Source organism: Mandrillus leucophaeus, unplaced genomic scaffold, assembly GCF_000951045.1.
Source record: "Mandrillus leucophaeus isolate KB7577 unplaced genomic scaffold, Mleu.le_1.0 Scaffold357, whole genome shotgun sequence".
Taxonomy (NCBI): Eukaryota; Metazoa; Chordata; class Mammalia; order Primates; family Cercopithecidae; genus Mandrillus; species Mandrillus leucophaeus.
Window position 1 is genome coordinate 780379 of NW_012103776.1, and position 15016 is coordinate 795394.

General features: G+C 36.6%; 1 protein-coding gene across 2 annotated transcripts in view; it reads left to right on the forward strand.

Annotated features, from left to right (window-relative positions):
- The window catches only part of EZH2 (enhancer of zeste 2 polycomb repressive complex 2 subunit), a 75690-nt gene that overhangs the window by 38570 nt on the left and 22104 nt on the right, over positions 1-15016 (forward strand). For both annotated transcript variants that reach the window (XM_011989550.1, XM_011989549.1), the window contains exons 4-5: positions 11395-11511; positions 14292-14412. In XM_011989550.1, the coding sequence (XP_011844940.1) occupies positions 11395-11511; positions 14292-14412 (238 nt within the window). The remainder of the gene's footprint in view (positions 1-11394; positions 11512-14291; positions 14413-15016) is intronic.

Below are 15016 nucleotides of genomic sequence, written 5' to 3' on the forward strand. Positions count from 1 at the left end.
GGCATTAAATTTAAGAGTATTGTTTGTTCAAGTGGATATTACTAATTGAAATTTTCTTTTAATTTTGTCAAATGGCGACAAGTCACTGAATATAAAGATACCTAATTTTCGTGAGTTTATGTGAAAAATTGTGAGAAGAAATCAGCATTTTAATAAAACAAAATTGTTGTCTAAACTTAGTACTTCCACAGTACCACACACACGGATTGAGAATAAACATTTTCACAGAATATGGGGGAAAAGGAGGAAAATAATCCCCAGCCTTAGGAATTCAGTTTTTGTTGCATAGAACTCTGACCTGATTAAGGTCATTCGTTTTTTTTTTTTTTTTTTTTTTGTCGCTGGTATTGGTAGCTGATCCTGCTTCAGATGATCCATCTATTATTTCCCCTTTCCCCCTTTTCAAACCATCATCACTGACTTTTAGAAGCCAAAGTTTATATTGTTTGTGGTAAACTTCTTGGTGTTATCACAATAAATCATAAAGCTTTAGGGCTAAAAAGGAGCGTAGTGGTCTCATGGTCCAACCTCCTGACTTTTCAGATGAGAATATATCCCTGTTTATTTTTCTTTGGTTTAAGCATTTCCATCTACATATTATTTCTTTTATATATTTGAAAGATTCTAGTCTGAAGTAGGTCAGGCAGGAGGAGAAAATAAAAGTGAGTCTTGTTTGGCAAAGACTTTCCTAGTGGTAGGCTTGGCAGAATTTCAGACTGCAGTGTTGATTCAAACACGTTAAGTCTATAGCATTCAACATTTGAAGTGCCATTATAGCATTGTTTTAATTAACTGCTTGCTTTTATAAGCTAATTATATGTAAATGCTGGTGTCCTCAATTTAAGTCCTCTGCAGCATGACAAATCAATGACAATCATTAGTTCTTTTGTCAGGTCTTAAACTTACACTACCATTTTTGTAGTTGTAGAAGTGGATATACTCAGTTTGAAAATGACTGATTTTCTCCAGGTTATTTTAGTAAAGAATGTCTGACAAAAGTTTACTGAAGTGAGTGCTTTAGATGCTGACTTCAGGTCAGGGAGCTCTGCATTTGAACCCAAAGACCACATCTCTAGTATGTGGTTTTCTTACTATGTGTGGTTTTGTTTTGTTTTTGTGACAGGGTCTCTCTCTGTTGCCTAGGCTGGAGTGCAGTGGTACAATCACAGCTCACTTGACCTTCTGGGCTCAGGCGATCCTCTTACCTCAGCCTCCTGAGTAGCTAGTACTACAGTCACATACCACCACATTGGACTAATTTCTTTCTTTCTTTCTTTCTTTCTATCTATCTATCTATCTATCTGTCTATCTATCTATCTATCTACCTACCTACCTACCTACCTATGAGATGGAGTTTCGCTCTTATTGCCCAGGCTGGAGTGCAGTGGTGCAATCTTGGCTCACCGCAACCTCTGCCTCCTGGGTTCAAGCGATTCTCTTGCCTCAGCCTCCTGAGTAGGTGGGATTACAGGCATATGCCACCATGCCAGGCTAGTTTTTGTATTTTTAGTAGAGAAGGGGTTTCATCATAGTGGTCAGGCTGGTCTCAAACTCCTGACCTCAGGTGATCCACCCACCTTGACCTCCCAAAGTGCTGGGATTACAAGTGTGAGCCACCACACACATCGGGCTAATTTTTTTTTTGTAGAGACGGGGTCATGCCATGTTTTCCAGGCTGGTCTGGAACTCCTGGGCTCAAGCAATCCATCTGCCTTGGCCTCCCAAAGTGCTGGGATTATAGGTGTGAGTCACCGTACCTGTCCCTTAATGTGTCTTTAAGATACTTTGGGGTAACTCTTTTTTGTTATTGAGATTACAGAATCTAAGCAGTGTTGTTCATAGAATTTTAATACAGAATGTGTTTACTTTAAAAAAAAAACTTCTGACTTTTTGAAGACAGTGATTATACATGTTTTACATTTATTTCTTTTATTCTTAAGTTAATCTTTTAAAGAAGCATCCAGCTTCACAATGTCATTAATCAATACGTATAGGTCGAGGGATGTACATTTTATTCCCATAATATGTCGCTGTTGGTCAAGGAATTGTTTCTAGGTGACTTTCGTAACTTTGTCTTGTCAACCAGTAATAATTATGTTCCATAGGTCTTCATATTGGTAGTTGTATTCTTCAGTGTGTCTCTTTTTCGAGTTTTAATGAAGAAACTGGTTTAAGAGTTACTCTTGAGGTTCTCATTAATGTATTTCTTTTTCGTACATCTGCCCATTTCTTGCTGATAATCACAAGACACTTCTTCACTGACTTCATATCGAAATGTTTTCTATATGTGTTATGACTTAAAGAGAGGTTTGCTTAGATAATGCCTGTCTTCCGGGCAAATGGTATGATTAGTTTAGTAATTTAATCCATCTTGCTAATATGCATTTGTAGATTCCCAGAATATAATGTTCTTGTAAGAGTTCTGTATCTTGTTTACTAATGGATAGAGAGAATTTGGTGTATATTCTTGGGGCTTCAGAATGTCTAAAATAGAGGCAGCACCAGAAGGGGATCATGGTCCTCATATGAAGAATTTAAAAACTTTTGGACTTTTAAATATTAACACATTTGCTCTTCTTAGTAATATTTGAAATGATTATAAGTTCATTGCTTAGCATTTGATATTAGCAGATGTTTTTTGGGGGGAGAAGCTTCTATCAAAATAATGTGTAAATTCTTTTGTATGTTGGCAGTTTGGACTTAACATTTTTGTTGAAGGAGAAGAAAAATACCTGGTTTACATGTCAGCACTCGATTGCATTTTTTATTGATTTAGTAATGAAGTTCCTTCAGTTAATTGTAAATGAAAATTTAGTTACTGTTTACAAAGAAAAAATAGTATCCTAGTGTATTTCATGTATAATTTAGTGTACTTTACTCAGATACATTCAAGTGTAGTAACATGGTTTCTTTATGTATTTCAGGATTATAGGCCCTATAGGTTTAGATTCTCATGAGCCTTTTGAGCGAATATAGCAGAAAGCTCGTCACTTTTCTCATGTCTTTGAATTAAGTGGATGGCTCTTCAAGTGTCTTACTCTTAGTCTGAAAATATACACTCATTCTTATCGACTCAAGGAAGCGGTCTCTGAGTTGCTTTCTGTGACTCCTTGCCTCTTTTTAACTATTGTTGGTATTTACTTGGAGAGTTGAGTCTTGTTAGGTTAACTTGTCAGTCGTTCCCACCTGTATAACTTGTAAATCCATGCAGCCTTTGCTTTCTTTCTGGCTTGATTTAGGCCGAAATAGATGTAACATTTCTTAAATGATCATATAAGGGTTTTTTTTTTTTTTCCCCTTTTGAACGTAAACTAATGTAAGCTTTTTATGCTTTTCCAAAGGATTAGATTAAAAAAAAGAACATTTGAGTTTATATAACATTATGTATTAAATACATGTCATTTATTATGTTTATATTTTAAATTTGATTATGTATCTTCAGTTTAAAGGGTGAATTTTAAAAAGTCAAATTTAGGCAACTAATAAAACTAGCAGAAGTTGCTTTCATTTGTGGTTTTTCTCCTAGAATATTGTGTATATAGTTTGTGTTTTATAAATTATTGTTATAAATGTCATGTATCCCCAAATGCAAAACCGAGTTCTGACAACTGTTAAAAAATAAAACAACAAATCCAAACAAACAAAAATGCTTGCTTAATCTGGAAGGTTAGAAATTGTTTTAATCTCCGAAGAAACAAGAAAATTACATTAGATCTAGGACTTTTGTCATAATTTAGCTTTATAATAGGGATTGACTTAAATTTACTCCTTAGGATTCTGTCTTACCTTCTCTTAGCAGATTTTATAAAAGAGTATCACTTAAGTAACATTTTGGGAAGGCTGGGCACATTTCACAAGCTACCTGACAAGGCAGTTTTATACTAGCTAATGTGACTACCTTTCGGGCTAATGAAACTAGTTTAAAAGTTTTATGTTTTTCTCTCCACTGAACAGATCATTGTAAAATGATTATTGTAAAAATTTAGATAACACAGAAATAGGTAAAACAGAAAGCAGAAGTCCCTGTAGTCCAGCTGCTCTGGCTTTTAGTCTTTCAGATTTCATTTTCTGTATATACTACAAGGTTAATAATATGTATTTTATTTTTAAAAATTATTGGCCAGATAATACATCCGTTCCATTTTGGGATATCACTTTACAACCTCTGTTCGAATTTTCATTCTTTTAAAAAATGTGTATGTTTGACATTATGGATATACCATAACTTATTGCCCCATTCTTGATAGATATTTAGATTTTTAGTTTTTACTTTTGCAGTTATTGCTGTAGTGAACTTCATATACATCCTTGCATCTTTTGAGTAATTCTGTAGAAGTTCCTAGAAATATAATTATTAGATCAAAATGATACGCATATTTAAAAATTTAGCGGATATTACCAAATGCACCCTCAAAAGTTTTACATTACACCCCCACCAGCTGTTTATGGAATGTCTGTTTACCTGTATTCTCAACACAATATTTTCAATCTTAATCTTCAGTCCAATAGGTAAAACTTTGTTAGAATTTGTTTTACCGTGTCTTAATTATTAGTGAAGTTAAGTGTCAATTACTGTTTGTTTATATTTCTTTTGTGAATTGGCTCTTACAGTGTTGGATCTTGTACAATTAGGTTGGGCTTTTTCTTACAATTCATAAGGACTTTTTGTATATTACAAATACTAGTTTTTGACTGGGTGCAGTGGCTCACGCCTGTAAACCCAGCACTTTGGAAGGCCAAGGTGGACAGACCATTTGAGATGAGGAATTCTAGACCAGCCTGACCAACATGGTGAAAGCCCATCTTTACTAAAAATACAAAAAAATTAGCTAGGTGTGGTGGCAGGCACCTGTAGTCCCAGCTACTTGTGAGGCTGAGGCAGGAGAATGCCTTGAACCCAGGAGGCAGAGTTTTGAGATTGAGTCTTGTCACAAGACTCAATCTCAAAAAGCGAAAAACAAAAAATAGTTTTTTTGTCGTATGTTTTGCAGATTTTTACCCCCATTTTGATATTGTTTCTGGTATATCTTTGTTATACACTTCTTTTTCTTTTAAGTTTTGTGTTTCTTAAAGGTTCCAAAAGTCTTTCTTCACTTCAAGATTATAAATTATCTACCTATCTTTCCTTTAGTTCTCTGTTTTCATTTTTATATTCTAATATCATTTAACCCATCAGGAATTTCCTTTGGTGTAAAGAATGAGTAGGGGATTTGGTTTTTAATTTTGTTCTTTTTAGTTTCCTGGTTGTTTCAACACTATTTACTGAGAAATTAATGAATAGTGAGGGGCAGTTGTAAATTCGTTTTCGAAGATGAGCAGAATCAGCCTTCTTGGTTGGTGGTTCCCTCGGCAGTTTTACCACTCGAGCAAGACCTGAAGTGTTTCCCTTCAGAAACCACAGCCTGTGCCATCTTGCTCACTCACTTTTTTTTCTGTCTTTCTTTCTTTTTTTTTTAATTTGACAGAGTTTCGCTCTGTTGCCCATGCTAGAGTGCAGTGGTATCATGTTGGCTCATCTCAACCTCTGCCTCCTGGGTTCAAACTATTCTTGCGCCTCAGCCTCCGGAGCAGCTGGGACTACAGGCACGCACCACCACACCTGGCTAAGTTTTGTATTTTTAGTAGAGACAGGGTTTCACCATGTTGGCCAGGCTGGTCTTGAACTCCTGACCTCAAGTGATCCGCCCACTTCAGCCTCCCAGAGTGCTGGGATTACAGGCCTGAGCCACTGCGCCTGGCCTTGCCCACTCACTTGAACTCGAACCTCTACTACTTTATAGTATTAAGCCCAGATCCACTGATTTTAGCAAGGCTTCAAAACCATTTTACTACCACAGCCTATATAAACTATAGATTTATGTAATACTCTCTGTTACATTTCAGTTAGTTTTCCCCCAGTGACAGAAATTGTTCTGTTTCTACTCACAGGAGTGTTATTGAATTAGAAATTTGAGTTTACATGTGATGGATGAACATCGCGCTTGTTACCTGCTTCATGTCCTTTTTTGAGTGCCTATGTCCTGTGATGATTATTCTGTTTCTGATCTCCAGTACTTAGCAAAACTGGAGTTTTTCCACAAAGCTGCAGATGAGGGAATGGTTTACCTTAACAGCCTTTCAGGGTTTTAACCTAGGATTAACTAGGTTTGCATGTTTGTTCTTCCTTTCATTCAGGGCCCAGCTTCTGAAGGTAGGATGCAAGGAAGAGCTTTAAGGATCTAAATTTCCTCTGAGCCTGGGCAACATAGTGAGATACTATCTCAGTAAAAAAAATAAAAAAATTAGCCAGATGTGGTGACACGTAGCTGTAGTCCCAGCTACTTGGGAGGCTGAGGTGAGATAATCACTTGAGCCCAGGAGTTTGAGGCTGCAGTGAGCCATGATTGCACCACTGCACTCTAATCTTGGCAACAGAGCTAGACCCTGTCTCAAAAATAAAAGGGGTCTAAACTTTCTGATATTGTATTCCAAATATCCTATGTTAAATGCTGCGTTATCATCCCCTGCCCCTTGGAATGTAGAAACCATCACTTACAGGATAAAAGTGAACTGAGAAGCAAATACCCTTATGTTGTAGGGTAGAGGTTCTTCACCCAATCTGGAATCAGTCTGTAACAAATACTTAACAACACAAACTGAAATAATTTACAATCTGATATGAATTACTCTTTTTCATTCCTTAACTCCAACACTCGATTAGTTGCTTTCATTAAATACATCTGTGTTGATACCTTTACAGGGTTTTTTCTTTCATTTTTATTTCTGCCTCTCTCCTGTAGGAGCCACTCATTTCTTTTCAAGTGTCTTCTTCAGTCACCCTTCCCCTATTTTGCCTTCTCAACCTGATTATGAATTCACTTCCATTATTGAGCTTCTGTTTATCCAAATTTGCTATTTATCTCATTGCAGTTTTTCTTCAGTGCTTCCTTTGCGTAAAAGTAGCCTGAACTTAAATTATATACATGGTCATTTTCACCAGAAGGGCTAGCTAATTTAAAACTTGGGTGTATTATCTTTTCTTTCCTCAAATCCTGCAGAATATAGGGTAGTTTCAGAAATCACCCCCAGCTTTTCTCTAGACTTGGTGGCAGCTGATGCTTTCTTCTGACTCTTCCTCTCCTGGAGTGCCGACCTTCCTGCACCTTCCTCGCTGTTGTCACATGGAAAGGCTACAGGATGTTAGACAATGTCAACAGTTCACTGTGTCTCTGGCATGAAATAAATGGACCAACCAGTATCCGAGAATATTTTTTACTTGGCTAACTGATTGTATATTTTCCCCTATATGAAAGTTGGACTTAGCCCTTATCATGTTAAAGGTTATTCAGAGGCAGGATGGCCATGACTGTTATCTTTGGGATGTCCTGCTGTAAAATGGGGAGTCATACCTACCTCACAGGGTAGTTGTGAAATTTAAAGAAGCTAACTTTGGTAAAGTCTCTAGCACAGTGCTTGGCACATAGTAGGGTGTGTTAATTTCTTTCCCTTCCCTGCAGGCCATTCACCTGCTCTTCCCTCTACGATTTTCCATAACACAGTTTTTACTTGGAACCAGCCTTCTGCCAAGAGTCTCAGTTTGGTTGTGTACTCCTACAACTACTATTTTTGGCTTGACTTCCCTCTCCAGCTCCCAGTGGTCCAGCCACACAGTCGCCTATTGTACCAGCTGGTTGATGTAAGTCTATCCATCCTCAGAGGAACCTGATTACTTACCAGTAAACTGTGTTTCTCTGAAAATGTAGCATCCTTGGTAATGAATCTAGCCCCTGCCCCCTTTTTTTTAAACCATTGATGAAGAATCATCTCTAACTTCCTTGTGTGATCCTCAAGTTGGAACTGGAATTAGAGAATCTAATTTGTTGATAAAGGTCTCCTAGTAAGTTCCTGAGTCCAGGACACATGGCTCTGACCAGCTGAAATGTGGAGACCCATGAGGTAAAAATTCTTTTCACTACTCTGAGTGACATGAGACTTAATTATGTAAACTGTCAAGGATGATACATTTTCAAAGAAAAATAAGTTGCTGGTAAGTAACTGGGATTTTTGAGTAATTTTTCTGTAAGTCAATAAATAAGAATCCCACATTTGTTTTTACCAACAAATGCTTTTGCATTTGAATATTTCATAAATGAAAGGAATATGGTTAATAGTCACGGTTAATAGTTAAAGAATGGGATAGGTTTCTAGAGATACTAGAAATATAATGAGGTGGGGGTAGACCATCAGTTTTCTAAATAGGTGCTCTCTTAGCTTTAAACAGAAATTGAAGTCTCCATTAGAGAAAGTCATCAAATGTAGTCTGTTCATTCCAGAAACATTTTTTGAGTGCCTACTGTTTTTTTGAGACACTGTGCTGAGTATCGTTTCAAGATAGAGGTGAAGCCACACTTGGCTCAGCTGCTTTTGCCCTCAGAGAGCTTATTTCTTGTTTCTTAGTGACTCTCGCATGACTCAGAACTGAGGCGATGGGATACTGGGGTATGACAGAGGTATGGGATTGGAAGTAGTATGTAGTGCTGCAGCCTGTGCCTTAATATTTTCTGTGCTTCCATAAGTTCTTTCTGTTAATGGGAAAAATCAGCTGACTTCATTCAGGATTTGCAGAGTATTTGCTATATCACTAGAACAACCATAGATGAAGCAAAGCCAATGCTCCTTCTTTCTCGTAGTTGAAAACAATATTCATTCTCTAACCCTTATGTGTGACTTTGGAATTAGGTGTTAAAGCAGGTGAATAAGTCAGAGTTGGAGAGGCAGCCCACTCCCCCTTAAGCTTTAAAAGCACTTCTTCCTTCAGAAGCCACAGAATTAATTTATTCCTGCCAAATGTAAAAAAAATCAGAATTTTCTTTTTAAGAAATGAAAATTGTTTTGTACTTTAAGTCACTGGATAGTATCTGATACTATCAGTATCACTAATTATATTCATTATATTCAGTAATTATAAGCACCTCCACCCCCAAATTTTCCCAGTTAAGTAGAAAGAAGGAAAGAAGACTTGGTAGTACTAATAAGTTGTTGTTGGAGGAAATACTCCTATTACATTGTCGTATGTCTCTATTTTATTTTTTTTTTGAGGCAGGGTCTCACTCTTGTCACCCAGGCTTAGAGTGCAGTGGTGCTGATCACAGCTCACTGCAGCCTTTGCCTCCCAGGCTCAAGTGATCCTCCCACCTCAGACCCTCAAGTAGCTGGGACCACGGGCACGTGCCACCTTGCTGGGCTAATTTTTTTGTGTTTTTAGTAGAGATAGGGTTTCCCCATGTTGCCCAGGCTGGTCTTGAACTTCTGGGCTCAAGTGATCTGCCCATCTTGGCCTGCCAAAGTGCTGAGATTATACACTTGAGCCACTGTGCCCAGCCATGTCTCTGTTTTATATAGTAAATACTGCATGGCTGTAATTGTTATTTTACCCCATGAGCATTGCAAGGGCAAGAACTACAGTGCAGTAATTAATTAAGCTCACGGGTGTTGCAGTCAGACTTTAAATCCAGGTTTTAATCCTGGTTTTGTAATTTGCTACCTTTCTGACTAGACAAATTATATAACTTCTCTGAACCTCAGTGTCCTCATTTGTGAAGTTTTGATGCTAAAACTATATCATAAGGTTGTAATGAATAATTAAGATAATGTATATAAGCACTTAGCACAGTGCCTGCAACATAGTACGTGCTCAATAAATGTTAACTGCTGTTTTTATTGGAATATTGGATGGATGGATGGATGAAGGATTGTATCAGAGGCCAAATAGCAGGAAGGGGAAAGATTATGGGCTCTGGAGTGTTAGTAAACTGTTCACACCGTCTTGTTTACTTGGGTTATGAGCCTTATTAGTATTATGATCTTTATCTTTGCCTTTTTGGAAAGCAAATTAATGGATGAATCACTGTCACAGTTCTTTCTAACTACTCCATCCTTAAACCTTTACTTTCACTAAGGAAGGAATTATTTTTGTGCTGCAGTGACTGTGATGATTGAGAGATTATCCCACTGGCCTGATGCAACCCAATGCTGAGGGTCAGGTGTGGCGCATATGCCAGATTTCTACTCTGAATTTCACCACACCTCGTTCTGCTATTCTTAAGACATTTTAAATAAAAAATTTAAACATTTAATATGTATGTGTGTATATATATATGATTTTTCAGTTTCATTTTACTACACTTCTTTTTTGCTCTATTTTCATTGATTGTGGATTATGAATGTATGTCTAGGATATTTTTGAGAAGGCTCTGGAGGACTTACACTTGGGCAGTAGTACTCTTTAAGGAATCTCGGATTTGTAGACAGGGTGAAAAGTGCTGTGGTTATTTGGGCACAGAGTTTTGCCATATTTCAGAGAATCAAAGATGCAAAATTTTTCACATTTAACATTCAAAACCAACATGCATCTTAGAATCACTGTGATAAGAACGGATTATATCTTTGTTTAGTTGGCAGCACTTTTTTCTTAGTGATACAGAACACAATGGTATACCTTGAAATCGCTGTCATCATAGATTGTATGAAATATGGTGTTTCAAGGGACTATGTGCACTGACACATTATAGCAGTACGGCATCATGGCAATGTGAGGAGCGGGAAGAGCAGGGGCTCCAGAGTCAGACTTTTGGAGTTTACATTCTAGCCCGAGAACCATGCGCAATCTTGGGCAAGCTACTTATCCTTTCTTTTCTATAGTTTTCTCACCTGTAAAATGGGGGCTAAGAATAGTATCCATCTTACAGTGTTATAATGAGGATTAAATAGAAGACATGTAATGTGTTTAAAATAGCCTAGCACATAAAAAGTACTTAGTAATTAGCTAATATTATAATTCAGAGATTACAGTTTTGCAGAATAGATTTGAATTTACTTTGTTGTGATTGAAACACAAACCCATTACCCTTAATATTTATGTATCATCTGATAATATCAGCAGTTGACACTTAGATTTTTAAAAAGGAAGATAAAGATAAGGAAGATAACCTAACAGGTTTTCTTATTCTTGTTAAGTAAGATTTAAGTGGTTTATTTGGTATATATATTATTATTCTGTGTGGTTGGAATGTAAGAGAAATGAAGGATGAGCTAGGAAATAAATGTCTAGCAAAAGCATGGAGCAGTTAATCAGATTGCTGAATCTCACATAAGTACAGTTTTTGATTCTTACTGATATTGGTAAGTATGGGAAGGGTTGGAGGTTTTGAACATTTGGAAAATTTGAAGCATTTTTTCACCCTAAGTAAAAGAGAGAAAAGAGAGAATCCTATTTGGTTTATATGACCACTTTACTGTCCTAGGTAAGGACTTTTTTCAAAATTAAATATTTAGGTAGGCAGCATCTCTTTACAATATGATGGCTACAGCTTAAGGTTGTCCTTTTAAGAGTCAATTTTATTTTTTCTGTTTTAGTGTTCGGTGACCAGTGACTTGGATTTTCCAACACAAGTCATCCCATTAAAGACTCTGAATGCAGTTGCTTCAGTACCCATAATGTATTCTTGGTCTCCCCTACAGCAGAATTTTATGGTATGTAAATAAGATATCTTCTGCTTATTTGATAACTTATTTGAAATAAAAAAGCATAGATAATTTTATTGTCAAGGTGAATCAAGACAGTATAAATTCTGAAAAGCTATCAAAATAACACTTGAAGTAATTTTTAAAAATTGATTAATATAGCTTCTTTAAGGCCTGTGCAGTATTACTCTTTTCCTGTATTCTCCAAAGGAAAAGTGTTAAGCAGTAACCATACCTAGGATTAAAAAGATTTAAAAGATGGACTGGGCATTGTGGCTCATGCCTGTAATCCCAGCACTTTGGGAGGCTGAGGCAGACTGATCACTTAAGTCCGGGAATTGGAGATGCAACCTGGGCAATATGGCAAAACGCTGTCTCCTCAAAAAAAACACCAAAAATTAGCTGGGTGTGGTGCATGTCAGTAGTCACAAGCTACTCAGGAGGCTGAGGTGGAAGGATGGATTGAGGGAGGCGGAGGTTGTAGTGAGCTGAGATTGTGCCATTGCACTCTAGCCTGGGTGACAGCCAGACCCTGTCTCAAAAACAAACAAACAAAAAAGGAATGAAGCTTATAGTTCTTATCCTTAAAAAAGTCAGTGTCCTATAGTCTAAATCTGACTTTGGGTTTTTGTTAATTGAGAACTTACTGTTTAAAACAATTTAGGTGGCATTTTATTGTGATAATGTACATTATATAATTTCATAGGGCTTATAAAACATGAGCTGAAATATATTTCCATTGCTAACTCTGACCCAGCAGCTTTTGTAATAAAATGCTAAAGAGAAACTGAAGCATGTGTTCTTGACTTGCATTGCTAAATAAAAAATATGTAGTTGTATTACTTAATTGATATATAAAGTGGAAAGGCTAATAAAATGTTGATGGAAGTCCTTGGTGAACTGCTTTAGGGAATTTTTTAGTAACTTTGTACAGAAGATTGTCAACTTCAGTTCCTCTTCTGTAGTTGTATAAATTTGAGTGTAGTTTGAGAATTACATTGCATGACCTTGAGGGAAGTTTCATGTTTTCACAGACTGAAATTCTGGAAGAATGTGGTATTTAAATTTTTCATTAAATATAATTTATGAATCATCCATGGATTTTGCTGGTCCAGCCTGGGTGACAGAGCCAGACCCTGTCTGATTTTGCTGACCAAAGCAGATTAGGCACACAATCTTTGTTATAACTAGGATATGTTTTGGTGAGCAGGATGATGTGGATATGATTGAAAAGACAAAATATGTAAGTGTCACTTAATTTTGGCTTAGATATAAAGAAATCAACCCCTAGTTTAAATGAGATTAGTGCAAGTGAAATGAGATGAAAACAGGCCTCTAGTGTGTACATAATCTTGAATTTGAATATATGGGTACATTAAAATCTGCATTTTAATTACCCTTTTATCCCACTTTTCCTTGTCTGTCTATGGTACTGTTATCTTTATGAACTCTCCAGTTGTCCTAAATTTGTTACCTAGGGATTATTTGAGATTTTTTCCCACATTTCCTGCCTGCTAGTAGTCCCATGTATGGCCTTTTCCAGCGTGTTCTTCCCTGTGGGCCATGATCACAGTGCCGGGCCCAGCCTGCGCCATCTCACTCTTTAAAGAGCTGCTGTGTCCTCCCAGTCAGGCATAGCCAGTCCAATTCTGCTTGTCAGAATTATCTTTCTAAAATTCTGTTTTTAACCAATATCCTTTTCAAAGGCCTCTTAAGATTTAGACTTGTCTTCACTTGGAATTAGTCTTTTTAAACGTGTGCTTCAGAACTGTCCAGTCTTTATCTATGATTACTGTCATTTTTATTCTTCATTGGAAATGCTCTTCCTCCCATGAATGTCAGCTTTCTTTCCCTTGTATTCTTAAGTATTCCGTTCTCTCTTAACTTTTCTTTGATTGGCTCTTCTTCTCTGTTGTCTTCCAAAGCTTGATAAAAACTCACCTGTCATCTTTACTAGCACTGTCAACTTTGATGTTCATCTCATTCATCTAAATATTGAAATATTTTATGTTTTTGTAAAATGTTCTTATTTTACATATAAGTACATATCCTTTAATATAGCATAAACTTTAATGGACTATCAATACTCTACATCCCTAGAATTTTATTATATTGGATGTCTTAATTTTTTTTTTTCATTTTACCTTAAACTATTACAAGTTAATGGCTGTTTTAATAACCAGATCATCAAGTGGAATTTGGGAGTCTTATGGTCGTTTTTGGGATGGGTCTATATGGATCTTGATATACCATATTTCATCATCCTGTATTAACATCTAAAGTGTGCCTTAAAACCAATGATGGCTGGGCATGGTGGCTCATGGTGCCAGACACCTGTCATCCCAGCACTTTGGGAGCCAAGGCGGGCGGATCACTTGAGCTCAGGAGTTCGAGACCAGCCTGGGCAGCATAGTAAGACAGTTGTCTCAAATTAAAAACAAAAAACAGAAAAACAAACGGATGATGTCTTCTCATAATCTAGAGCATCTTTTTCTTTCTTAGAGGTATGTAAAATAATGGTAAGTTTTAATGATTGATGACAGACTAAGTGCAGTATTTTTCCTTGAATCAAAATTTTTTCCTGTCAACAGTTTTCTCAGATATGCTTATTGGCGAGAGGAGTCTTTTTATTCTTTGATACATTTTAGAGTTTCCTCTCTGACTAGTATTTTAAATCTGGAGAACTGGGTAAAGACATCTACATATGAAAAAAAGGTTGTATTTTAGTTATTTCACATTTGATACTTAGAATAAACCTGCTTTTTAAATTTGTTTTTTCTTATTTTTAGGTGGAAGATGAAACTGTTTTACATAACATTCCGTATATGGGAGATGAAGTTTTAGACCAGGATGGTACTTTCATTGAAGAACTAATAAAAAATTATGATGGAAAAGTACACGGGGATAGAGGTGAGCCATATGCTGCTTCTCTTGGAAAAAGGGGCTAAAGAATTGAGAGATAATTTTGTTTATAAGGCATAGGGCATGAGAAAAATTTTAATATTAAAATTAAGTTTTGCACTGAACTATAAGGGACTGAACCTGGGCCCAGGCCTGAGATTTTCAGTATTTTCCCTAACTATTTTTGGGAAAATTAGGAGGATCATGTTTGCCACCTGATAATTACACATAGTTGGTTATAACATAAATTATAATGGCAGTAACATGTAAATTAAATAGAAATTGAGTGTATGTAGATTTTAAGATTCTTTAGTAATAAAATTAATTAGGATTGGGGCTCTGCTGTGGCATGTGGGGGCTCCAGCAGCCCCTACTGTTCAAAAATACTGTTCCTCTAGGGACTGCAGTACCTGAAATTCAATCATTGGAGTCATGGTTTCAGTTTTTTGTGTCCAGGAGGCCCTGTTAAAGTGTCTGAAAGGATAATATTTGTAATGTCATCATCCATTGTCATTATCAGCAGAAAGCAGGATCTGAAGTCATCAGTTAAAGGACAGATCCATTGTTTGGGAGGAGGCTAAAGCCACAATCAGTTCCTAGAGAATTCAGTTTT